This window comes from Podarcis melisellensis (assembly GCF_964234715.1).
Source record: "Podarcis melisellensis genome assembly, chromosome: 2".
In the NCBI taxonomy this organism is placed as follows: domain Eukaryota; kingdom Metazoa; phylum Chordata; class Lepidosauria; order Squamata; family Lacertidae; genus Podarcis; species Podarcis melisellensis.
Window position 1 is genome coordinate 51,821,663 of NC_138529.1, and position 26,966 is coordinate 51,848,628.

At 42.7% G+C, this 26,966-nt stretch overlaps 1 protein-coding gene across 5 annotated transcripts; it reads left to right on the forward strand.

Moving 5' to 3' along the window:
- Positions 1-1,592: 1,592 nt before the first annotated feature.
- Positions 1,593-26,338, forward strand: SFXN1 (sideroflexin 1). 5 transcript variants are annotated; one of them, XM_081900132.1, is made up of 11 exons: positions 1,593-1,694; positions 7,262-7,438; positions 9,041-9,211; positions 10,005-10,103; positions 13,084-13,159; positions 14,584-14,669; positions 15,445-15,572; positions 16,018-16,067; positions 21,614-21,663; positions 22,997-23,044; positions 25,028-26,338. In XM_081900132.1, exons 2-11 carry the CDS (start codon positions 7,275-7,277, stop codon positions 25,122-25,124), a joined length of 969 nt encoding a protein of 322 aa, XP_081756258.1. In that variant the 5' UTR covers positions 1,593-1,694; positions 7,262-7,274; the 3' UTR covers positions 25,125-26,338. The 5 variants fall into 5 exon arrangements, 4 of the variants coding, with proteins under 4 accessions (XP_081756258.1, XP_081756256.1, XP_081756255.1 ...); XM_081900130.1 differs by lacking the exon at positions 1,593-1,694 and adding an exon at positions 2,159-2,265; XR_014165551.1 differs by lacking the exons at positions 1,593-1,694; positions 25,028-26,338 and adding exons at positions 2,198-2,327; positions 17,874-17,993.
- The last annotated feature ends 628 nt before the right edge of the window (positions 26,339-26,966 follow it).

The following is a 26,966-nucleotide window of genomic DNA, read 5'->3' on the forward strand; positions in this document are numbered from 1 at the left end:
TCATATTTAGGATGTTTAATCTAGGCCAGGGATAGGCAACCTAAGGCCCGTGGGCCGGATGCGGCCCAATCGCCTTCCCAATCTGGCCTGTGGATGGTCTGGGAATCAGCGTGGTTTTTAAATGAGTAGAATGTGTCCTTTCATTTAAAATGCATCTCTGGGTTATTTGTGGGGCCTGCCTGGTGTTTTTCCATGAGTAGAATGTGTCCTTTTATTTACAGTGCATCTCTGGGTTATTTGTGGGGCACAGGAATTCACTCATTATTATTTTTTTCAAAATGTAGTCTGGCCCGCCACATGGTCTGAGGGACGGTGGATCAGCCTACGGCTGAAAAAGGTTGCTGACCCTGATCTAGGTGGCTATGAGTGGCAGGGAGACCTACTGGGCCAATTAAGATGAGGTTCACACAGGCAGCAAGGCAGCCTCAGTTAGCCCTTATTTAAACAAGGAGATGAAAGTAAGAGAATAATGGAAAAGGAGATTGCTCAGTCTATGGCTGACAGACTCAGCGTGGGTGGTTATGTCAGAGACAGTATGCTTCTGAATACCAGTTGCTATGAATCACAGGTGAGGAGAATGGTGTCAGCTCTGCTTGTGGGCTTCCAATAGGCATCAGGTTGGTCACTGTGAAATCAAGATGTTGTGCCTTTGGCCTGTGCCAGAAGGGCTTGTCTTATGTTCTTAAAGGAGTTTTCCGATAGTTTATTTGAATTGCCAGGGCTTATATGCATGAATCAGTCATCTTGAAGAAATGGATGTTAGCTACAATGGCCAGGGAGGCTGTAGTTCTAAAGAGATATAAATGCAAACAGCAGGCCTGCATCACAGAGTTGTTATTCAGCATCTCCTTACTCAGATACCCCTGAAAATGTGGCCTTTCACACACATATCAAAACACAGTTCTGGTAAGTGAATGTGTATATTGCCTTATGCCTTAACACTTAAAAGCAAATTCCATTGCAATCTTCAGTGTAATTCCAGGGTGCTTAGGTCAGCAGTGCTGGTTTTCTGATTTACTATAAATTCGGCAGAGTTAAGCAGCAATTAAACTGAAACCTGCAAGCTCAGCACACACTTGTTTAGCTTTAACAGGGTCATCACCTTTTCAACTAGTTACAAAAGAAGAGATGAGCTTATGCAAGACTGTGACATACTCATTTTTGTCCTGATTTTCCCTCTGTCGTTTTCATCGGACTATCTCCAGGCTACTTAATGCTCTCAGCAAAGAAACCAATAATCCCAATGTTGCTAAGAAGCTATTCATTTGGTTGGCCTCAAATAGGATTGTGAAAATCAGCTCAATAATTTCTTATGTACTGTATCCCCTGTGAACAGAAGACACTCTGATTTATTTTTTTAAGTCTAAAAAAGTTACAAATGACTACAATTGTAACTTTTTACACTTAAAAGATGCCCTTGCCAGAAACAGCTTCCGAACGAAAACAGGAGCACTTCCCGACGGGAATTTAATATGAAAACGAGCCACGAGGAGACATCTCAAACACTGGCAACATATTTGTCAGCGCATAGCTCAGCTGGTTAGACGTTATCGAGCATGGCGCTGATAATGCCAAGGTTGCAGGTTCGATCCCGGTATGGCACAGCTGCATATTCCTGAAATTGCAGGGGGTTGAGCTAGATGATCCTAAGGGTCCCTTCCAACTCCACAATCCCATGATTTGCTGCTGGAAGGGTAAGTCCGCGTTAAATAGGAAAGAGAAAGCGAGCGGGGCATGTTGAGGCCCAAGCTGCCATGGAGAAGCCTGGCGATCCCCTACCCCACTCCAAACACCGGGCAGAGCGCTGCCCTCACATGTTTTTCTAAGAAGCCGGGCGCGGGGGGGGGGGCTGATTCAGCTAAAATCCCGGTCGGGGGTGGGGCTTGCGGGGTCCATCCCGCCCCTCCTCCCCACGTGCTGAGCACCGCAGAGGCGGGCAACGCTTCACCTTTTGGCTCTCCCTCGCGGCGCCAGGCCCGGGTGCCTGGAGCGAGCGAAGGCAGCCTTCCGCCACGGCGCCACCTCGCCTCCCTTCTCCTCCTCCCCTGGCGCGCCCTCCTCTTCCTTTCCCTTCCCTCCCGAGGGGGCGGTCCGGACGCTGCTCGCCCCTCCCACCCCGGCTTGGCCCGCTCTGCAGCCGCCGCCGCTCGCTCGCTAGCTCGCTGCCTCCTGAATTTCTTCCGGCGGGCTTTGGCGCGCCTATCGGACTGGAGCCGGCGCGGACGTGCGGGAGGCAGCCGTGGAGCGGGGCGCGCAGCGGGCGCCGTGAGTAACCCTGGGCAGCAACCAGAAGCACCTCTCTCTCCCCATCCCTGGCCACTCGGGAGGTAGGCGCTCCTTCGACGGCGCTGCACCCAGCCAGCAGCCCCGAAGTGGGGGGTGACCCTCCTCGCTCTCCATCCCCCGAAGCGGGTGCAGGGAGGGAGGCCGGCTTGGCGCCCCGCAGCTACTGCGTCTCTGCAGATGACGGAGAGCTACGCCTCCCTTTCTCCCCGGTGCCCGTCTCTCGAGCGCGCTAGAGGCATCCTCTTCCCCGAGGGTGCATCTGCCTACAACAGTAGCCTCTCCCCCAAAATACAATCCATAGGAGCCAAGGTCGCTTCGGCCTCCCAATAAAATATTTGAGTGCCCCCCCCCCGGTTGATGGGCATTTCCACTCCAACGGTACGCGTGCGCCGTGTCTTGTGATCGATGATGCGGGGCGGGGCATACATGGGCCCCCCAATATTTTATTCAAGTTGGCACCCTTGATGCAATGTGGCATTGCAATGCCCGTTTAGCTAACCCACTTTTCCTGTCCTCCTGTATACCGTGTGCATCTATTCAGTGAGCTCAGCGACTAACCCAAAATGTCCCTCTCGGTTATGTGTGCGTTCCCAGTAGATGGATCTAAAAGTATTGGTTTAGGTTTTTTTTAAAAAAAGAATAAATAAGAGAAAGAGACGTTCGTTTGGGTACTGATCGCTTTCTCCCTTCTTCCAGCTGCCTGATTTTGCGTTAAATGGACCTCATAGACCGGATTACGGTGTGTGCGCTTTTACAATTAATAATTTCCCACGGCCACGTTGTTAGGAAGGGGAAAGACGCGGCCATTCTCCCCAAGAACCTCGTTTGCTGGAGTTGCATTAGGAAAGGAAAGGGTAAAGCCGTCGGGGAGGCTGTCCGGGCTCGGCTAAGAGAAATGTGTCACTGCGGAGAACAGGTTTTCGTGTGAAGTTGCTGCGCTGGCAGGGACTGCTGTGAACCGCGAACATCTGGAGGTGACTTCAGCGCGGAATGATGAAATCTCCCGCTAAGTTACACACCAAAGATGGCTGCTTTGCTGCTGTGCAGGCTGCCTCGGCAGTGGGAATTATACGGGAGCTGTAATTTTTGTTGCTAGGTTACGTGGGGACTTCTCCCACCCTCCTATAAATTGCATCTGGTAATACTGATGTTGCAGACCCTCTTCCTGACTTCTGTCTTCCTTTGCTTCGTAGGCTCCTCCTAGCGCACTGTGGGGAAGTGTATATTGCAGACAAAGCGGCTGGTGCAGAAAAATGCCAGGGCAAGCTGATTTTAAGTGAAAGTAACATTGGAGGGGCGGGCTGTTTGCCTCCCTAGCTTGATGGATGTGGTGCACCACTCCTCTTTCCCAGCCATCAGCTGGGCTGCTGGTTTTCTCAGACTGGAGCTGCAGGCAGGGCACAGTTTTGTCAAGTGAAGCAAATGAAGTCTGACACCCGTAGCCTCGAAGTTCTGAATGGCACCTTCTTTAGAAATGCCACGAGTTGATTTTCATTAGAAGCAGGGGAGGGGAAAACTAAAATTGCTCAGAGGAGGCAGGAACCTTGGTGGATTTGTTACCTGTCCCATTGCATGGTGCTTGTTGTTCTTAAGCTATTCTGCGTAACCTTCCCAGTGTACCTGAACCCTCCTGCCGTGACAAGATGGCCAGAAAAGTAGTTGGTAGAAAGGGTAGGAGTGTTTGTGTTGAATTTCATCACTTTAATTTTAGACTTGCTTGTTCCGCGTGGCTGTAGTGCATTGCACTGATACCGTCAGGGTGGTTATTAACTCTTAGTAATTTGCTCTTTGGTTGGCATACTTGGAATAGCTTTTTACAGCAACTTGTTCAGGGGTGGGGACCCCCAGGGGGCAAAGTACAGCCCTCCATGACTCTCTGACCACATACAGCCCCTGACAGATTAATCCTAAGGCAATATGGCCCTCAGCAGTAAAACATTCTTTTGCTTTTGTCCATGTGACTGTAGTTAAACTGTGGATGGGCCTAGAGAAGCGTTCTTATCAGTTATATGAGGTGGGGGACGTTACAGCTAAGTCTTGGCTGTGATTAATGTATCCTTGCACCCAAAAAAAATGAATGAGCAAGACTTCTTGGCTGCAAGCCACAAGAGAACTCTCAGAAAAGAGATAAGCTTTCTTCTTCTTCTAAGAATCCTCCAAGAAAGCTCTTAAATAACTGAGCTCATTTTGAATGAGCTAAGCAGAGTTTGCCCATTGCTTCTTGGAATCCTGCTCCTGCAGTGAATTTGTTAGATTGCTTTATGCAAACTACTAAATCCCCACCACTATATTTGTAAAAAAAATAATGTTGGTATTAATCTGTCTCAAAAGACAATGGCCTGCGCCTCCAAGGGCCAAGTCAAACTGCTAGAGAATCACAGCATTTGCTGTGGCTTCAGAGGCTGGTAACTGGTAACTGCTGCTTTCCTTGTTGTTTTTGTTGCATTATGTAGGTAATCCTTACAATATTATAAGGCATGGATGGGGTGGGGTGGGGGCTGTGGTCCTTCAGATGTTATTTGACTGCCACTTCCATCATCCCTGACCATTGGGCATGCTGGCTGAGACTGTTGGAAGTTGGAGTCCAATAACTTCTTGGTGGCCACAGGTTCTCCACCCCTTCTATAAAGTACATGAAGCATTTTGAAAAACGCAATTAACTACATCAGTGTTATTGTTTGTTATAGCCAGGTACTGGGTTTTGTGGATTATTTGGTCTTCTCGAGTCAGTGTCAGCTCCTGTGTCCTTCAGAAGCTGAATGGACATTTCATAAGCAAAATTCATTCCAGGCAAGCAATAAACATATATACCCAAAACACACTAATCTGATTATAACACTCCAGTCTGAAAAATGTAGTTTAAACTAGATGGATGTACGTAAATGTTTTCAGCTCTAATCATGCAGTATATTGCTGTGGAAAATAATGCATTTCCATGTACCAGCTGTGTCTTGCAACCATATTATACAATAGAAAGTTTTTATTTTTAAAAGAGAACTAATTTCTGATTGCTACTGGAGTTTCATTGCAGGTACATTGTTGACCTTTAAACAAGGTCTAAAGTCTCCTTTTGTGCTGTTATATGTACTCTTTCATACTAAAAGCATTTGGCTGAACTTTGTTCAAGACTTGCATTTCATTTTGAAACTAGATTAGATTTTACACTTGTGTTACTGATCTCCTACATTTTGTGTTGGTAAGACCCTGTAACCTTTCAAACATTCAGGCTATTCGCCAGCTCAAGTTTAACCAGCCAGTTTAACCCTGGCTTCAACAAAATGCATACACTGTACTGTTTCCCAAAGACTTTGCGGTTCTGGAACAGCCATTGAAATCCTATATGCCCTACCTTTTCCAAATGCAATACACAGGTATAGTTAATTCTGAGGTTCTCTTTCAATCTTGGAGATTGCAGCTGGAATCCAGAGAACTGCAAAGCTGCTTCCGCATGTACACCAAGTCTGCCTATGAATAATCAGAAGGGTTCCCAAATATAACTGGGCTGTCTCACCACAATTAGAAGTGTGTGAAGTAATACACATTACTATCTAAAGAGAGCTAGTTATTTACATCCAGAATCTAAACTTGCCTGATTGCATACTCTAGAGCAGCTTTCAGTGGAGCATGAGCGGTTTCTGCTATCAGCAAAAAAATGCAATCCTTTGCACATGAGGAAGATTACCAGGCATTCAAATTGTCTCTTTGGATCCCTACCTTGGGCAGTACATTGGCCAGCTTCAGTGATTCAAAGATGGGAAATGGTAGCTCACACTGTCTGTCAATTATGGCATAAGCAGTTGCGGTTTTAAAACAATAAGAAAGATAAGTTGGAGCCAAGTTCAGCAATGCAATTAAACTGTCTAGGGTAACTGGATTTTTTTTTTCTTGGAGTTTTTTTGGGTTTTTTAACTGAGTGAATATTGGCCAGTGGAGATCTTGTCCTATGATAAGGTTTCAGATTAGAAACTTCAGCAAGCCTTTCCGATTCTAAGGAAATGTCCCCTACAACCAGGAGACAATGAAAAGGTGTGTTTGTGGTTTGGCTTGTCTATGAGAATCCAAGCTTGACTGATAATGCTGATATGGGAGTAGGCAGGACAAGCTTTTGTGTCTTTCACGAATAAAACCATCAACAACTAGCAAATTTGTAACCCTCAAGATAAACACCTTCGTTTTTTAGTATTGTCGACTGGTAGGCATTGGACTATCTCTAGTACCCACTGGCATTTTTGATGCAGCCCCCCCCCCCCCCGATGAAGGAATGAGAGCTCAGCATATTGTTGTTGCAGGTGATAGAAGAATAAATGGCACCTGCTTTCATTTTTCATATCCATGTGCACATGTATACACACATGCACAGAAATTGTGTAGTATGCTTCTTCAGAGGTTACCTGCATCTTTAAGGCATGGGTGAGAAATAATGAGAAGTCTGTGAGATCTGTGCGTTGGATTAGTTTCTGACCCTATGGACAACATGCCCGTAGTTATTTTGCTGCCTTCTGCTAACTGCATCTTTAAGATGACTAGGGGAAAGTAAAATCCAATACAGTCATTAATGCATATATCTCAAATAATTTTGTAAGCAGATACACACACTGTTTCATCCTCAAGTGAGCTGCAATAAACTTTTCTGCTGTTATGAATAGAAAATTAAATATGATGGGAAGATTACAAAACAGACAAGGGCATCCAACAAAAGCTTTGTGGGACATCTTGACCTACTTTTAGCATGATCTCATCCATGTTGCAAGCAGGGTTTTCTATTGAAAACTCTGGTCAAATATCCTGTTATTGGAGATGTAGCACAAGTGCTATTTCAGCATTTGACTGCATCACTGGGCTGAGTGATCTCTGATTTTCAACAAGAGTTCAGAGATCTGTGGCAGAGAACCAGAAATCTGAAGGGATCCAGATAAACGCAGGAAGCCAAGAACTGTGAAACTGAAAACTGCTTCTGTCTCTGTTTCTTATTTAGTGTTCTTGAAAAAATGTCAGCCGATATACCATTCAACATCAATATCAAAGAGCCTCGCTGGGATCAAAGTACGTTTATTGGACGAGCGAGCCATTTCTTCACTGTCACTGATCCTAGGAATATTTTGTTGTCCAATGAGCAGCTAGAAAAAGCAAGAAAAATTGTGCATGATTACAGGTAAATGTTTATTTTAAAAAAGCACCCTAATTTAATCCCAAGGGCTCAATTTCATTGTTCTGTATGGGACAATGACAATAAAGATATCGTATCATATCGTAGTTGAGAATACTCGAGGCATAATGTAAAAAGAGTAAAATAAAATAGCCACTTGCAGTAGAAAATGGTACCCAGCCCCCACTCTCTTCAAAAAAAGCAACTCTTGTAGTGTCTGGTCAAGAAGAGTCCCCAGCTTGAATTTCAGGAAGTCTTAAATGAGAAGAGAATCCCACAGGCCTCCTTAAGACACCCTCTTGCAAACATGGTGTACAGATGTTATCATCAAAAGGGAGTTCTATGCTGATGTTAGAGGGGGGAAATAGGTACACAGTGTAAGAATCAGCCTCTGTGATACGTGGGTGTGTAGATGTGGGTGTGTATTTATGCATTATGACCAGCCCTTCCAGACATCCCTTTTATTGTGCATTCATTATTTTTGTGCTCATGCTATCGAGGCTGACATATGCAATCCCACTTTCAATCCTGTTTGTGCCTGAAAACACGTTGGGGTGGTGACAGTTCTTTGTTTTCAATCAGGTCATATCCTGTCACTGCCTGCTGAAATCCCATAACTTCCTATACAAAAAAAATGATCTGGTTTATTTCTGCCTTGCCTCTGTTGTGCTATAAACCCCTCCAGAGAGCAATACGCTATTACTGTGTCAAGAATATGAGGCAGAACGCCATAAAATACCAGTCCAGAGGCATCCACCATCATGAATTGTAACTGCTGATCAGAGCTGGCATGCGCCGTGTTCCAGGTGCTAATTGGTTTTTACAGTGTGGTCAGATCATAGAATCAAAGAATGATAGAGTTGGAAGGGACCCTGAGGATCATCTAGTGAGTCCCAGCCTTTATCAACCTGTGGGCTCCCAGATGTTGTTGAACTACAACTCCCATCACCCCTAGCTAGCAAGGCCAGAGCTCAGGGATGATGGTAGTTGTAGTCCAACAACATCTGGGGACCCACAGGTTGAGAACCACTGAAAGTCCAACCCTCTGCAGTGCAGGAATATGCAGCTGTCCCATACGGGGATCCAACCTGCAACCTTCACATTATTAGCACCACACTCTAACCAGCTGAGCTATCCAGGCAGCGTGCCAAGAGCTACAACAATTGGGGTGCTCCTAAACATGGTTGCTTGAGAGGAAAAGGCCTTCTGCAATGAACATTTAGGAATGAGGAATTAAACTTTGTTGTCAGTAGTGAGGAAGAAGGGAAGATGGGGTGGAATGTAAGGGAATGATAAAATATTTTGGAGTAGAATGCCAGAAGTCAATTTTGCAAACAAGCAGTGACTATTTTCTCCTTAGGGCCTTGCCCTTTGATGCACAATTGCATGAACAAAATTCAATGTGAGCCAGCTGACCTACCTGCAGTACTCCTGTGACTATGCTGACATGAGAAAGAGCAGTTATGATGATGGAAAGGGACACAGAGGTTCTTATGCTAAGCTGCTGCAGAGAAGATATGTGCCAATCTTTTGTGTGATTACTTAAGTTTTGGACCTTAACGTCATATTTATAATTAAATATTCACATATATTTCCATTTGCCCCAAGACAAGGAATTGCATGCCCTGGATTAACAGAAGATGAACTATGGAGGGCGAAATATATCTACGATTCAGCCTTCCATCCAGATACTGGGGAAAAGATGGTTCTAATTGGCCGCATGTCTGCTCAGGTGCCCATGAATATGACCATTACTGGCTGCATGATGACCTTTTATAGGTAAGTAATGCATGATAGTACATGAGTGACATAAATATGCAATTGAGAAATCCAATTTGCAGGCCATAGTCCTACTGACACTGGTTGTAACAACTTTGTGTACTCTAAAGGGTTTTAGTGCTGCTGCAGCCCAAGTGAGTGATGTTGTATACTTCGAATGTTTCAAAAAACAGTTAAAATGAACATTTTGGGTTTCTTCTGCTCCCTTATATTTTTCACATATTGGTTTGGTTATTTACCTTCAAAAGAAAGCAAAGTAGAGAAAATTCAATCTGAGAACTCTTGAACTTCAGAATGCGAGCTACTGATTGGAAGATGAAGTATCAAATTTTCCTTTAACCATGATTATCACTACCTTCCCACTTGAATTATAGTAATTGGCTTTTTTGTCAAGTCTTACAGGATAAAAACCACCTGATATTAAATTTACATTTTAATAATCTATGTGACTCTCTAAATCTGAGCTAGAAATGTTTGTCAAATAACATAGCTCTGTACCTGGGAAAAGCACTTCAAGTTTTACATTATTGTAACTGAACAGGTACATCTAATAGAATCTTAACTTATTTCAGTACTCAAACTGGAACAGTTTCCTCAAGAAGACCTGTGCATTTCTACATTTCATGTAGGAAAGCTATCATTTTGTGAAGAAACTGTTCAAAAGACTGATTTGGCTGATCCTTTACAGAATAATCTTTGGGGGGAGTGTGATGAAGAATAATCAGCCCAACAGCATTTGATTGTCTTAATCTCATCACTTTAAATAAAATTGGTGGTACTTTTTGTTTTTAAGAACTACTCCAGCAGTGGTCTTCTGGCAGTGGATTAACCAGTCGTTCAATGCCATCGTAAATTACACCAACAGGAGTGGAGATGCTCCAATTACTGTCAGGTAAGGTATTTAAGCCACACCAGGCAGAAAATTCAAAAACCTTGAATTACGATATCTGCTCTAGTTTAGAACTAAATTCTGTGCTATGATGTGAACGGCCTGAGAAAATGCTTAAATATTTTGCACATGTAATCTCTCTGAGTTACAGTTATGCTCTAATTAGTGTAATGTGATATGCAGGCAGTGTTATCTTTGATGAAAGCCAAAATAGCTCACAAGACTGATGAAGTGACCAGTCACTAAAGCAGGGGTGGCTAACTTGTTTTGCCCCCTCCCCCAAAAAGAAGCCACATTCACCCTTGACCACATGCCAGCAGTGTGTGCGCCAGTCCACATTCTCACATGCACACACACAGTCCAACACTCTCCCCTACTCGGCTTATCTGTGATCACTAGAGGGGGTGTGGTCAACTCCCTCTCTGAACTCCTAAAACGATCAGTCTGATGACTGGGGAGGAGACTGCTTGCATCTCCCTCACAGTGATGGGCTCTGCCCATCCCAGCACTGGGTCTATGTTAGTGCTTTCCCCCACTTTTAATAGCAGCCATCAAATTGATGGGGCCTTGCCCAACCAGAAAAAAATGGTTAGCTCCCCAAATCGTGGGGGCTGGTCATCCCTGCCCTAAATCATCTTCCCTAAAGCTTGGGATGAGGGTGGTAATTGGTTGTGGAGCCGGCAGTAAGGTTTAGTTTTTGAGCCGCAGCCAGGCCCTGCATATTTGAAACAGCCCTGTATTCTGCCCTGCTCTGAGGAATTCATGCCCAAGGCAAGAGAGGTCCCCTGCTTCTTCTGAATGGCTTCCAGCAGCTGTAATAATAATGGATCCCAGATTGCCTAGTTTGGATTATTATTAAATTTGCAATGTGGTTTTTCATAGACTGGCTTGACGTGACGACATGTAAGCACAAGGTAAACTATAATGGGGAAATCGAAGTGATGCTAATTTAATAACATTAATATGTAACATGCATATAGTGAGCATTCCAAGCACTTCACGTACACCGCCTCAGTAATATATGCGAGATATTACTAGATGCATGGCTGCCTAGTTACTTCTGTCTGGTACTAAAAACAAGTTATTTGCATGTAGATAATCACCCAAGGTCATATCTGCATAATTTGAATGACTAAATTAGGCTACTAATGCATTCTAGACATCTACTATGGATTGCAGCTGGTATGGGATCAGAGCATTTCAAACAGGCATGTGTGCTTCACTTCTATAGTCCATGAAGTTGTCTGGTTCTGGTGGGGTCTTCTAAATGTCTTGAGAATTATTCATCTAGTCAAGCACATCTGGGAAACATTGAGGCAGAAGACCAAAAGATGTTGCCCAGACGTGACAAGAGCAGAACGAAGATGATGTTCTTGAATGTAGGAGCAGAACTGCCAGTAGGATACAAGTGGTCACAGTACAGCCACTCAGTGTTGCTTGACATCCTAAGCTTGCACACTCAGAGGTTGTGTGTGTGTGTGTGTGAGAGAGAGAGAGAGAGAGAGAGAGAGAGAGAGAGAGAGAGAGAGAGAGACAGACAGACAGACAGACAGATATACCATAATTACATGCTCGGAAGTCTTTGCATCAGAGCTGAGGAACCTGAAGCCCTCTACATGTTGTCAGACTGTGGTTTCCTTTGTCTCTGATCCTTGGCCATGCTGGCTAGAGCTGGTGGGAGCCCAGCGATATCTGGGGGCCCTGAGGTTCCCCACCACTGCTCTTTATCCTTCCAGTTGCTTTAGGTATAACCAGTTTCTGACCGGTATCAGAGTGTAAAGGCACACAGTGAAGCAACTTTTTTGAAGCTAAGCACCTCTGGGTCTGGTCACTGCCTGGGTGGGAGAGCACTTGAGAGCCTTGTGTATGTGGTGCTGAGCTGGATATAAATGTAAGAAATGAAGTGAATTACTTCCCAAGATATTCTGAGGTGATCTATCTGCCTCTGGTGAAGATGGCTCAAGGTTACTCAGTCTCCTTGCCAGCTTATGATGGCATTAGACCCGATTGGGGTGGGGGACCCTGTTTGGGGGCCGAGATGATGAACGTTGTTAGACTTTTGTTAAGGCTCCAGCCCCAAAATTAGTACCTTGAGGACCCTTTGTATTTTTTCTCCTTCATGAAAAGGACAGTCTGTCCATGCACCTAGATCCTCCTGCTCTCTGATAAATGGACTGGCATAGTTCACCGTATAGTAGAGCTGGCAGAGGAAATAGCTGCAAAAAGAAAGCCATGGCTCATTCTGCAGAGGAAGAGTCTACAAGGATATCTGAAGCTACAAGGATATCTGAAGCTTCTATCATGCTTCTAAACATAGTGAACTGTCAAACGTATGAGGCAGCTTTATATTGTTAGCCCATTAGCCTGTCTAACCTACTATCATATGGCATGACTGACAGTGGGTCTCTGAGTGAGATCTTTTAAACGGAATGTACCAAGGACTGAGATGAGGATGTGTTGCATACAAAAACCACATGCTCTACCACTCAGCTATAAGATCTCAGCCCTCAGTCTAAGCACGATGCTTCTACTGAGTCCATCATCAGAGTACAGGTGTACACCACCCAGCTGTCAGTTTGGTACCCAATAATATAGAAGTCATGCTGGATGGGGTCAGAGGCCAGCATCCTGCCATCGCAGTGGCTAACCGGATGCCTATGGGAAGCCAGAAGCTGGAACCTGAGGGCAATAGCACTCCTCACATGTGATTCCCAGTGACTGGCATTCTGAGACATACCGCCTCCCAACTGTGGATATAGAACATATAGATCACTTAGGAGTCAGCCACTTAGCATCATAAGTGGGAAAGGGAAAAGTTTGTAACCCCACTAGATGCCTTGACATTATATTCCGGTACAGTTTTGTCTTTCAGCCAGGAGAACATATTACAGTACCATGCCAGTTGTGCTTACATAATTGGAACATGTGCGATGTAACATATACGGCTATTGTGCGCACACAAACATTCTTATTTTTGTTTTAGCCAGCTGGGAACAGCCTATGTTTCTGCCACCACAGGTGCTGTTGCAACTGCTCTAGGACTTAACGCACTAACAAAGGTATTTAATCATTTCCTCCGTTTTGCTTTGAGAAAGAGTTTTGATTGTTGTGGAAACTTTTAGTTAATGATTTCCATACGCACGAGGAGTAACAAGGGTTATTGTGGCACCTTAAAAGCCAATGCATTTATTGTGACACGACCTTGCATATTCAGGAGCCCACTTAATCTTTTCATCTGTGGGTTTATCAGTCTCTTGTGACTGAATCCTGTTTGCTTCACTTCAGTACTGATTCATTTTTATACCTTTGAATATGTCAGCACACAGAAATTAGATGTCAGGGAGAAGTGTTCTAGCCTTGCATTTTCCCTAGCAGTTTCTGGAACTTCCAACTTTCTTTGTACAACAGTTATGTGAGCCCAGGCTTGGATTTACCACCTCACCGAAAATATAGTCGCAGTTTCTAGGGCGAGGTCTCTTGCAACTGATATTCAGATAATGTGCTGTTTCTGATTCTTGCATGAAATCCACTTTAGATTTCTTTATAAATAGTTTATACTGCTTGTATAATAAAAATCTAAGCAGTTTACATAGAAACAATGAAACAACATTAACTAATACAAATATAATAATAATACATTTTCCTAAAAGCTAGATAAAAGCAAAATGTGATCGTATATCACAAATAAAAACTGAGCGATGCGCAGAACAAAACAAAAATAAAGCTTTGGTATACATTTTAAAGAGGTGTTTAAAGGTCATTTTTATCTCCAACCCCAAAACGTTTAACATGTGCATATCTTCACTGTCCATGTCATGCATCTGATGAAGTAGGATGTTGCCTGGGAAAGCTTCTGCTGCAATAAATCTTCAAGAAAACATGAGACACCCTGCTGTGTTTGCTGACATACTCTAAGATGGCTACACTTCAAAAAGCTTTCACAGAATGACTGCAACTATTTTTCAAAGAGAAAGATAGAGGGTTTTTTTAAAAAAAAAAATATGATCATATAGCTTCCCTAAATGGCATTTCATCAAAAACTTAACCTGATTTCTGGGAGTGATTATAACTCAACATTTCTGTTCTAAAATATTTTTATCAGTGGCGTAGCGTGGGGGGTGCAGGGGGGCCGGGCGCAACATCCACGGGTTAGGGGGTTAGGGTTAAGGTTAGGGGGCGCAAATCCACGGGTTAGGGGGCGCAAATTACTTGCCTTGCCCCGGGTGCTGACAACCCACGCTACGCCACTGATTTTTATGTCACTGGAATACAGTTGAGAAACCACTCTCATTTTTTAAAAGGTACAGTCTATACCAGTGTTCTCAAAAGATTCTAGCTTCAGGCAACATATATTCTCTGATGTGTTGGCATAGATTCTTAAGATCAGCTTTTCACAAAACAATACTTAAGATGATATTTTAGAGTGGCTGAGGATTGGTGGGGTTTGTCCATCTTCAGGTAACTCTTACTTCTTTTTTCACAGCATGTCTCACCTCTTATAGGACGTTTTGTTCCTTTTGCTGCTGTAGCTGCTGCTAACTGCATAAATATCCCATTAATGAGGCAAAGGTAAGATAAAAATCTAGCATGTGCTACAGAGCACCTCTTGGCTTAGGAGGGATGCTGCAAAATTTGTTCCAAGCCAGACTCTGAAAGGAAATTCAGAGGCTTATTAAAGCTCATTTCAAAGCTGGCACAAGCTTTAAATAGTCCTGAATTCTTCTCCAGCTTTGACTGAAATTGGATGTGACTCCTGCAGAGTCCAGCCTGCAGAGGAAGCCACTTTCAGGAAGCCTCACCCACCCCACACCTGATGTCATGACAGCAGGTGTGGTGCAGGTAAGGGCAAGACTTCAAAGGAGCAATCGAGAGCTTAAAACTCCCAAGTTGTTCCTTGAATCCAGAAAGGTAAGTTCCTACCCACACAACAGCTGATGGGTGGATCAGAGTGTGCCTTCAACACTCACACTTTGGCCAGGCAGGGGTGGGGGAGATAGAGATCTGGCCCGCCAGCCAGCAAAGATTCCCCACCCTGTGCTAAACCAATCCATGGCTTAGCTTTCAGTGGCGCAGCAGGAGGAGGACTGGGAGAGGAGCACAGTGGCCACAATCCAATCTCTAGCATTTGCACAAAGCCATAGCATTGCTTGAGCATCATGTGCAAACCAGCTCTTATGAATGTAACGAAAAACAAAGCAGGGCTGTTGTTGAAGTTTACAAATGATTAACAAATGTTCTGGAACGTAACTTTAGGAACATAAACAATTTGAGCATATAATGCCCTTAAAGAGTAACCTTTCACAATTGTTCAGCTTTTTTCTTTTCTTTTTTTAAAACCCAACAGGGAACTAAAGTATGGTATTCCCATTACAGACGAAAATGGAAACCGATTGGGTGAATCTTCCAAAGCTGCCCAACAGGCCATTGTGCAGGTGGTTATCTCACGGATCCTTATGGCTGCTCCTGGCATGGGTTAGTTCACCTTCAGCTAAGCATAAGTAGTGATTGAAATCATGCCCTTCTAAGAACTTTGGCTTCAGTACATTAGATTTGAACAGCTAATGGCTCACACATAAAAGATATTGTAGAGAAACATGGCAGAGTTTTATTTATTTTTACAATGTATCTGCAATGCACTGTTGATATTGTAGCCATTGCTCTAGCTGACCATCAAATATTATTAAAATCTTTTTTTAATTAATTATATCTCTTGTGAAACTTCATGTGCACATTCTCCCTCATCTCTTTATAACCCTTTTTCATCTCCATACATTGCTAATTTATTTATGCATATTAATAGAGTGCCTCAGGAAAGCTATACACTACCAGTAAACTCATTGAAGCATACCTGTTATTAGAAAGTGCTCTGTATACATAGTTTGCTAAGGCTTAAGCATTTCATTCTTTGTTTTTGTAGCCATTCCCCCGTTCATAATGAATTCTTTGGAAAAGAAGGCATTTTTAAAGGTAAGCCTAAGCTCTTGAAGATATATTAATTTCCTTCTTACAGCCAGTACAATTAAGAGATCAGTTTTAATGAAATAGCCATTCACAGAGCAATAAAAAGAAAAAGAGAAAATCTGCTGTTATTCCCTGTCCTGCTCTGGGGAACATTTTTGTTTGTGAATAAAACAAGGGGTTGGGGGAGGGGGATGTGAAAGCTCTTCATTCCATTGTGCAAATTAGATCCACACCATTGCTTTCATAAATTGTAACAAGAAGATATATGCTGATTAAAGCGTTTATGCCAAAAGTCAGGGTTATTTTCAGATGCATGACATCTCCCGCAAGGACCTAATTCGAAGCTGATGTACATGAAGTATGCTGTCACATGGAAGCTGCTTTAAGTTAAAATTGATCCGTATGGCAACGGCTGTCATGCATAAATGGAGTACTGCATGGCAGCTCCCTACATCGTCAGATGACTTTTTCCATCCTGCTGTAAATTTGCTTATTTGGGGCAGAGTGAGAGGTTTGTGGTGGCCTGGAGTCACCTGCCTGAAATATAGTATGCCTCTGAATACCACTTGCTGGGAATCGAAGATGGGCAGATGCTCCGGCGCTCATGTCCTGCTTGCAGGCTTCCCACAGGCATCTGGTTGGCCACTGAGAACAGGATGCTGGACTAGATGGGCCACGGGTCTGATTCAGCAGGGCTCTTTTTGGATTTTTGTGCATATAAGTGGCTTGTGCATATAAGGGAGTAATCATTAAAGTGGCCTCCATGCTTCTTAGGCTCTTGCTGATGGACTAAACATCAAGAATATTACCAGCACCACACACTGTTGCCAACCTATGCGATTCCCTGAGATGCTGCTCTTTTCATGTAACATTCTGTATGTCGGGGAATTCAGTGTCATTGTAAGATATTAATCTCACCTAGGGCAAGCACAGGGCTTCTGCTGACAGGGTTCATGAGTGAATCCCTCCCATAATTTTTTTTCTGGCAACATTGAAGTAAGAATAATTTTCTAGGGACATAGTTCATTAAATATCAGTTATGCTATATAGGCCATCATTATCCCCACTGACAGACAGCTACTTGCCTGAGGTTACCTAGTGACTTAGAGAGAGTTTGATCCAAGTCTCCTAGATTGATATGAAGTCTTAGCTGAAATAGGTTATGTATGTGGAATTCACTGCATCATGTTCGAAGAGTCAGTCAGTCAGTTAAATTTATTTGCTAAAATCCACTGGACTTCACAAATGTCTACATTCTAGCACACATAGCCCCCAGCACACTGGGCGCTGTGTTGCACAATGAAATGTTGTCTAATCCTCTGGGCTGCTAAAGCAAATATGGAAACATAATTCTAGTTACAGGTAGGTAGCCGTGTTGGTCTGCAATAGTCAAAACAAAATAAAAAAATTCCTTGGATCTGAAGAAGTGTGCATGCACATGAAAGCTCATACCAATAACAAACTTAGTTGGTCTCTAAAGTGCTACTGGAAGGATTTTTATTTTTATTTTGATGGAAACATAATGTGTAAGTGTATTTATCCCCATCCATCAGCAAATAAGAAATATTCTCTGTAGAATTCCAGTGGGGGACTTGAATATGTTGGAAGAAGCAGGGATGTTTGCTTAAGCATATTACACATTTTGGAGTTAACATTGTTTGCATTTGACTGACAAGTTACGTGATGAGCATTTCTGTTGGTTCAGTGATATTTCTTGCAATGGCTAATGAAAAGAGAATGCCATATGTCAAGCAAAGTCTCCATTGGCGTGTATGTAGTTTAATCAACATGAAGATGTTGTAATTTTTTCAGATCAGCACATCTGAAAGAGCCCTTCAGTGACTGTTCAGTGTTCTTTGACACCATCATGACTCCCTTTATGTTTTCCTGCTCCTCCCTGCCCCCTCTCTGCCTCATGGACTGTGAGCTCAGGTGAATCATTGCTCTACAGCTAGTTAATTATAAGACTTGCTATTGATCAGCCCTGGATCCATTGAGCAATGAACTGCACTTCTTTTTTAAATAAAATAAGCAGCTTCGGCATGTCAGCTTAAAGTTCATTACTTGCACTACTCTGACACCATCTACAACCTGCTTTATTAATGCATACAGGCTTTAGCATTTTCCCACCATTCCAGATAATAGCTCTTGTTCACTCAGCCTAAGAAAAAAAATCTTTACTTTAAAGGTTCAGACAAAGAGAAGGAAAAGAGGGATTCTGTGAAGGTCTTCATTTCTTTGAATCTTGCCGCAGAAACATTGCCTTCCTTTCTAAGAATAATAGTAGTAATTTTTTATTTATACCCCATCCATCTGGCTGAATTTCCCCAGCCACTCTGGTCGGCTCCCAAGAGAATATTAAAAACACAATAAAACTTCAAACATTAAAAACTTCTCTAAACAGGGCTGCCTTCAGATGTCTTCTAAAAGTCAGATAGTTGTTTATTTCCTTGACATCTGATGGGAGGGCGTTCCACAGGGCAGGTGCCACTACCAAGAAGGCCCTCTGCCTGGTTCCCTGCAACCTTATTTCTCGGAGTGAGGGAACTGCCAAAAGGCCCTTGGAGCTGGACCTCAGGGTCCAGGTTGGACGATGGGGGTGGAGATGCTCCTTCAGATATACTGGGCCGAGGCCATTTAGGGCTTTAAAGGTCAGCACCAAGCCTTTGAATTGTGCTTGGAAACATACTGGGAGACAGTGTAGGTCTTTCAAGACTGGCGTTATATGTTTCTAGCTCCAGGTGGCTGTCCTTCTATAACTGTAGTAAATATAACTGTAGTGAATCTTGCTGAGTCATGGAAATGGCTGAAGCTTTCCAAATGTGACTCCCCAAATAAAAGCAGATAGTTCCCCTGAGAGCAGTGGTGAATATGGAGCACGAGGAGTTGGCTGCACCATAGTAGAAAGAAATGACAGCAGCCCCAAACATGCCTGGCATTTTAATCACTGGGAGTTTGAGAAAAGTACGTGATTTTAATTTGAGCAGCAGCCTGGCAGCACTTGCTTTTGTCCTCAGCCAGGGAACAGATGAAGGAACAAGCAGAAAAGCCATTTCATGCTGACTTTATCTCATTAAAGGTAGTAATAGGATGTGGGCCATAGTTCAGCGGCAGAGTGTCTGTTTTCATGAAGAATGTCCCAGATTCAATCTCCAGCAAACTGGCACTGAAAGAGACTACTGTCTGGAGTCCATGAAAGTCACTCCCAATCAGCATAGGCAATATGATCCAACTTGCTAAAAGGCAGGTGCCAATGTTCCTGGTTAGACCTGAGTCTTAAGACAGAGTAATTTTGGCCCCATTTACCGCACCCACACAGATGCTCCAGTTCTCACAGTTGTGGGAGGCTAAGTGTTACAAGCTCACCAAACTTGAGTAAAGGTTTCCAGCTAGTATGAGCCGGCCCCATGCATCTGAGAAATACATTTAAACACCCATGTGTCTGTTGAGCATCAGTGGCTCCTCTTGTTCCCACATATAGGAATGTTTTTGTGCGCCTGCTCTATCTGAAAATGGTAGCTGACTTGAATGGTGCTATGAGCCCCAATGCAAATGCTTAGAAAAAGAGACTGCCTGCTGTTGTTTCTCATGATTCTGTGCAACAACAAACTTAAAACAAGCTTTAGATTGCCCTTGTGTCCAAGAGGCAGCCCTACACAAAACTGTTCATCGTACAAAAAATGAACCATTTCCGAACAACAGCTTTGAGAAATACAGTGTCATCTTGCATTCGGTGTTAGAACATCTCCAGTGCAGAGTTCTATCCTCTGCCCTTTTGTTATGATTCCATTGGGTGGCATCTGCTGGTGTCTGGTTGATCATAAACTGTGGTGCAATAAGAAGTAAACAGGAGTCCTTTGGCTGGCTGGAGTTCTGCCATCTGCCCAGTTTCCAGAGAGATGTAAGTGCTGCATCATTACATGCCGCACCATCCTTGAAGTTTAAAGCTGTCATTTGTTCCTTGACTACCTGACTCACAGGCAACAACTTTGTGGCTTTGGATTCCTGCAGTGCAGAGAGAGCCCCAGTAACCTTAGCTGTCCACATCTGTGGATGTGATACATTTAGGCATTGTTAAAGATCCCTTGTATATGTCATATGTCTAATCTGGGAACTGATGAGCTGTTCAATATAGTCACTCCGATCCTAAAGGCTTGTTCATCTACATTAATTCCCTAGGAGTAAGCCCCAGTGAACATAGTGGGTCTTACTTCTGAGTAAATATGCACAGAATATTTTCCCTGCCTCTTTCCCTCATATCTAAAGCACAAAATCTATAGTTCCACATTTGCTGCTTATTTCCAACTATTTAACACTTCATTCTGATCCTTAATACAATAGCAGTTTGTGGAATGCTTTTTACCTGAAAATTATAATTGCACACATCCATTGTAATTCTAACCAATTAACTATTTTACTTTTAATCTTCATCCTGTTTATGATACCATATATGAAAGGGAATGATTGTTTTTAGTAACAGAAGCAAATTCAATATAGAAGAGGCTTGCTGTGATTTGGTTTCATTAGCATTTACTTTCTGGTAGAAGTCTTAACACAGCATCTTTATAATATCCCTTAAATGATTAATTGTTGCAAGATTAGTTTTGCTTGATGATGTGACAATAAACTGTGCATAGGATTTGTATGCTGTGAAACAATGCATTGGGTTTTTTAGATGTTATAATAATTCCCAAAGAATAGCTGTTCCTTACTGACACAGGAACAACGGTTGATAATGGGAAAAGGGGAGGCTTGTTTATCAGTTTTTATGAAGTTTTTAAAATATTTTTCCCCAAAGTGAGGGTAGGGGTAGGATTATATTACTCTTGCTTATAGAGAAATACCACAGAATGCAACCCCTGCCCCAGTTTCTCTTTAAGTGACACTTGCAATTCTTTAAAAAAGAAATTCGGTGCAACTTTAAAATATACATTGGAATTAATCCTTTTGCATTATTTAACAAATGCAATATGGGATCACATGTTATAGAAAGTCCTAACATTGCTCACATTGTCTGAGTGATTCCTCAGTACTTCCTGATGTGTGTATTTTTACTACAACTATATAACAACCTCTAAAGCACCCATCCCAGGGTTTTAATGGATAACAGCAATGAACATTTTCAAAACCTGAAGGCCCAAGCCTTTCCCCCTATAGCAATGGCAGTGCTTTCAGTGGAATTTTACAAAAGTAATTCATCTAATTGCAGGAAAGGACTGCTTTCATCCCTTAAACACACTCTGTGTGTGGTATTATAATACTGCCCTACTTTTAGAAATCTGTCCTGCTGCTAAGAACACATGGACTAATCAGCAAAGTCGGGGTGTGTGTGTGCCTATTGACCTTGGAGGCTATAACATCTGACTCTAAGGCTGGGAATGTTTGCAGAACCCATAGTAGTTAGGTGTGTGTTCAAGCATGCCTTCTCCATTTTGCATAAATTTTCAGAGTCCATGTGCTTTGAAAAGGTCTGGACCCAAGAATGTGAATAGTACATATGTGGTGAGAGGAAATATCTCATTTCATCATGTCACATTTCTTTTAAAACGCAGAGGTTTCCATGGATGAGTGCCCCCATTCAAGTGGGTTTAGTTGGCTTCTGGTGAGTAAAAAAATAAATAAAAATGAATTCATGGGGATATGGTTGTGGTTATCATAACAATGTTTCCTTCTGTGAAAGATGTTGATTTTGAACCCAAAATGGGGAATTGCACATTGCGCTTCATGTGTGCAGTGTGGCTGTGTATCTTGTGTTTTCTTTAATTCCAGCAATGGTGGGAGGGGCAATTGCTATTGAGATCACAACATGTGGAAAGAATAGGATTGTCCTTTCCCTCTTCCCCTATGACCCCATCCAAAAATAACCCACCAGGTTCAGCTGTAATCAAAGAAAAGCTAGTTGCTTCACAGAGTCATCTGATTGCTGTCTGTGAGGACCAAATACTAGACTAGATGGGACTTTGATCTGGTATCTGGTTCAGCAGAGACAATACCTGCATGCTACACATTAAGCATAATGTGTAGTTTTGACTTTGGCACAATGAGGCCATCAAAGCCTCTCTTTAAGACTAAGGCAAATAACTTGGAGAAAGTGCTATGATAACCTTTTCCCAAAGCAGCTACTGGGCAAGCAATGCAAAAAAAAGCAGACCTTGAGCTTCTGGAATAGGCTGACTTCGTCTCGGTTGGGGAAGATACAGAGCAAACCAAAGGGGAGGAACGGGGGGCCATATAAGCCCAGAGGGGGAAACGGCATGTCATAGTACGGAGTCAAGGAACTTCTAGTCCACAGGCCAATCCTGGCCCACCAAGGGGTTATCAGCTGATAGGTGGGAGGACAGGGTTTCATCAGCTGTGTGGGGATTACTGGCCTGTGCAAAAGCACCCATGGAAACAGCTTGCACACAGAAGCTACTTCAACGAGGTTTAAGACATTGTCTTCTCCAGAGGCTCAAATGAGAGCATAGGGCTGCCTCCTGCCTTTCCTTTAAAGTCCCCAATATGGTGGGACTTGGAAAAGGCTTTGTGAGCCTTATCCTGCTCCCCATTTAAACCTCCAAGTTTTGGAACTCCAACTGGGTAGGGAGGAGTCTCACAGAACCCTTTACAAATCTCCCAGTGGTTCCTTTTCAAGCCTCCCATATCAGAACTGTGTTCATTACTATCAGCTCTGTTGAATAGTAAATAAATTGAGTGTAGCACATAAAGAAAGTGACGCAAGAGCAAAGGAAAGAAACAAGGGGGAGTTCCATGCATCTGATGAAGCGGACTTTAGCCCATGAAACCTTTTGCTGCAATATCTGTGCTTTTAATATTGATGTCCAGAGTTAGGATTTTAAGGTGCTTTGAAACTATCTGCACATTTGAAAGAGGCCAGTTCGTACTTTGAGGACAGTTACCCTCAAATAACCTAACTTAATGCTTGTCTTTTCCAGTTTGGTGTTCGCAACACCTCTGTGCTGTGCATTATTTCCACAAAAAAGGTAATGTGTGTGTGTGTGTTTTTAAAAAAATACTTTGGGCTATGGTGAGAGGTAAGAGTATGCTGAGCACATTGCAAAAAAAATAGAAAACAAAGAGTCATCATCATTTCTATGACTATGAGCAGAGAGACATTCCAGAAGTCAGAACATAACCCCCCCCCCCTCTTTTTTTTAAGACTGGAAGTAAGAAATTTTCAAAATGGCCTTATTATTAGGATAGGTTCCCAGCCCAAAGTCTGCTCTTGCCTAGCTCTGAGGAAGCAGGTTGGGTAGCACTTCTGTTCTAATCCTGCCTGGCATAGTAAGATCAGATTTTTCTCACGTTCATTTTCCTCGCCTTCACCCCATTCACTTGTAGTTCCTGCTATTTTTCTAGAAAAAGCGGTGCCAGAACTCACCATGAACACCCGCCTTGTTCTCTTATAATGACAATGGCGCCCACCTGGAACTGAGTTCCGGGGGGGGGGGGAGCCCTGATTCTGTCTTGAAACACTTTCTCATTCATGACTATGTGAGGAAGGTGATGCTGTTGTTTCCCAGCCAATGAGAAACCACTCTGATGCCTCTTCAACTCCTTTTACTTAGGAGTGGGACTTTCAGCAGTGGGTTACCTTGTTCCTATGCAGATTGGTGGTCCCAAACTCTCCCCTTGTTACTGCCATATCAGCTTAGAATAAATTACTGTCAGTTAAATCAACAGCACAGACCTCCAACACAGGTCTGTTCTTTAGAGAAACAGATCCAAGACAATGCAACAACAGACAATACATAAAACCTTAACTAAGGGCTACGTGCATGGAACACCACCACCTAGTGGTTGGTGGTGTTGCTTATATAATAATCACTCCTTCTTCACCACCCAGAGGAAGCCCAGGAGAAGAAGCACAGCAGTCTTCCTGCCTTCTTTCTCATCACCACAGGCAGTTTCTTGGTTGTTTTCTGTAGCCACCCACTGGGGTTATGCTCTACAGTCATTCAGCCAGATTACTAATGGGCTGCTGTGGGGAAGGATGCCATAGATTCCCTAAGAGCTTCTTCACACTGAAGTGCTTTATCCTGCAAGCCAGTATAGGATCATGGGGGGAAACTTTACAGAGGCACCTGGAATGTCTTTCTGTTGAAGATGAACAGCTTTGGTGTTCCCTGTTGCAACACTGTGGTCCTTTGTGCCACCTTGTATAAGGGATATGTTTGCTTCTGCATTGAGCTCTAAAGGAAGCTACATAAACAAAGTTTGACTCCCATTTGCTGGGATCAATAAATATAAACTTCATGGATTGATCAAGGTTCTTTCGTGGAACCAGAAATCCCCCTGCTGCTTCTCTTCTGGCACATGAATGCCGATTTAACTCAAAGCAGTTTGATTGTTAACATTATTTCCCCTCTTGGCTTCGAAAAAGCCTATGAGTTGCATATAGCCAAAGCAGTTCCAGGCTTAGCTTGAGAGGGATCAGAATTTATCACGCTTAGGTGGGTATTCTCTGGTGTTGACATGTTAAAGAGTTCTGTGACACAGTTTTTGATTTTAACTGCATGCCTTTGTTTTCACACATGCTAAACTGTTTTTTATTATTAAGAGTGAATGCAATTAAAATGTTAGCAATCAGTTTTAAAGACCTGTTGGTGATACACGAACTGTTAGGCCAAGTTTAATTTATAAGTGAAAGCTTAATGGTTCATGTAAAGCGCATTTTCCTGGCTGACACATTAACATACCTCACCAGTTAACTTTAGCCAAGCAAAACAGCCAAGCAAAAACTTGAAAATCTTCTTCTGTGGCTCATAATGTTGAACAGGGACTATTTGAAGTGCAAGAAAATACTTTTAGAATTGATAATGAAGTACCCTTAGTACAAAATCATATTTGATATAAATTCCAACTTTTTAAAAAAATAAATCATCATCTTAAAGCTTCACCACTTGCATGTATGAAATTTGATCATGGGTTGTATGTGACGTCTCTTCTATTTTTCTTTTGCTCAGTTCCATGTCTGTAACTCGTCTGGAGCCAGAATTACAAGCCAAGATCCAAAAGAGCAACCCTGAATTGGAGCGTGTGTATTTTAACAAAGGGTTATAATTTGTAGAAGACAAAATATCCCTCAATGACAATTAGGTGAACTTATTTTAAATTGTGAGAAAGCCTTGTTGAAGACAACTCGGTCCTAGTTTCAATTTTACACTTTTCTTTTTTTAGCACTGAGGTTATTTAAGCATTGCAATATAATTTTCCTAATTGTGGCCTCAAATTGCTGTCAATGCCATTACTTCACTGTCCACTTTATTTTTCTGCTGCCAATATTTAAAACAGTTCCCATTAACTACTCTCAAGAAGCTAAAGATGAGATTCCTTTGGAAAATGTTGCAGACAGAAGGAGATCACAGGATGCTATTTTAGATTTGCTGCCTTTCTCAATTTTGCCCTGCGGTAGGGTTGCCATACGTCTGGGAATTCCAGGACATGTCCTCTTTTGGTGGTCCTCCATGCCCCTCTGGGGGGATTTTACATTTTAAAGAAAATGTCCTGGATTTTGGTATTTTTATTTTTAAAAAATAAGGCTCCAGGCTCTGGCTTCAATCCTAAAAAAAGCTCAACAACTTTTTGTGTCCGAATTTTTACCTCTTGAAATATGGCAACCCTACCCTACAGGAAAGCAAAGAGCAAGTTCATCTTTGCTATTATATTTGTACCTACAGTTCAGGTGGTAATTCTCCATCAGATTCCTTTCCTCAAAGGCCCAGAGTGTGAATGTGTGGTTTGCATTTGATACTGGGTTCATAAGTTGCCTTATCTCAGTTATGTAACAAGTATTTGGGGATGGGTGGGAGAAGTGTGATGGGTGGGGGAACTTGAATGATGTAGAGCAAAGGAAAGCTATCTTCCCCCATCACTTCTGAAATCACTTAACTAATACAGTGAAAGGAAACTGCTAATCACAGAAAACATAGCCTCTTATAGTGTGCAAAGTTCCCGCAGATGGAGCAAATTCACCAAATTGCTCCCAATTGCCTTTGAGCCTATCCAAGTGTTGCACAGGGTACATGGTACAATCCTCTCATTAGGGGTTGCATTTTAAATGTGTCCCATGTTAAAATGTGTGCATATAAAGTTAGTTAGTATACTATGCTCTCTGGTTGCAGAAAAAAACCACCCTGTTCAACGTGTGAATTCACTCTTAGTCATGGTGCCTGGCATACTGCAGCGTCGAGCAGGATCCTAATGGCTGCCAAACTTAATTTGTGCTGTTTAATTAGTGGCAGTTGCCAAATTCTTGGGGAAATCAAGAGGGGGGGGGATCAAAAGACTGGGTTTCTGCATTACATTCATGAGTTTCATTTGCCTTAACTGACATGTTTCCCCCAGAGATGGGGGTGTATTAGTTCTCTATTTCCTAGCCTTATTTTTTTCATATCTGACATTCACATTCTTGATACAATATTTTAAGTCCAGTCACATGAAAACACTATGCTGCTAAAAACAATGGCAAGAGTGCTCTATTTGCCACCCCAAATGAGTTGTGTCACCCCAAATGAGTTGGTGGTTGTTGGTCAACTGTTTTAAGAAGCACAGACATTGTTTATAGTACTTTTAATCCACTGCTTATTGATTATGTTTTGCAATCCTTATTTATAGTGTGATCCTGTGAGGGGTAGGCTGCTATTATTTCTGAAAACCAGGGCAGACCAAATCTTTCTGCCCACCCCCCCAAAAGCCACCTGGGAAGAATTAAGATTTGAACCCAGGTTCTAATACTCTGTTCACCAATCATCAACATTTCACTGTAATTTCAGTATGCCTGACATACCTACTTCATTGCTACTACTTATCTTTTCATGTATGGTAAACCAATTTTAATGTCACAGTGAAGACCCCTTTGTACTGGTATCAATAGATCTACCTCTGTACTCAACAAAATTGTTA

Excerpts from the sequence above, each read along its gene's own strand:
- SFXN1 (XM_081900132.1), top strand. The coding sequence starts at position 7,275 with ATGTCAGCCGATATACCATTCAACATCAATATCAAAGAGCCTCGCTGG. Across the intron at positions 9,212-10,004 it reads TGCATGATGACCTTTTATAG|AACTACTCCAGCAGTGGTCT; the intron begins GTAAGTAATGCA and ends TTTGTTTTTAAG. Across the intron at positions 21,664-22,996 it reads GTGGGTTTAGTTGGCTTCTG|TTTGGTGTTCGCAACACCTC; the intron begins GTGAGTAAAAAA and ends TGTCTTTTCCAG.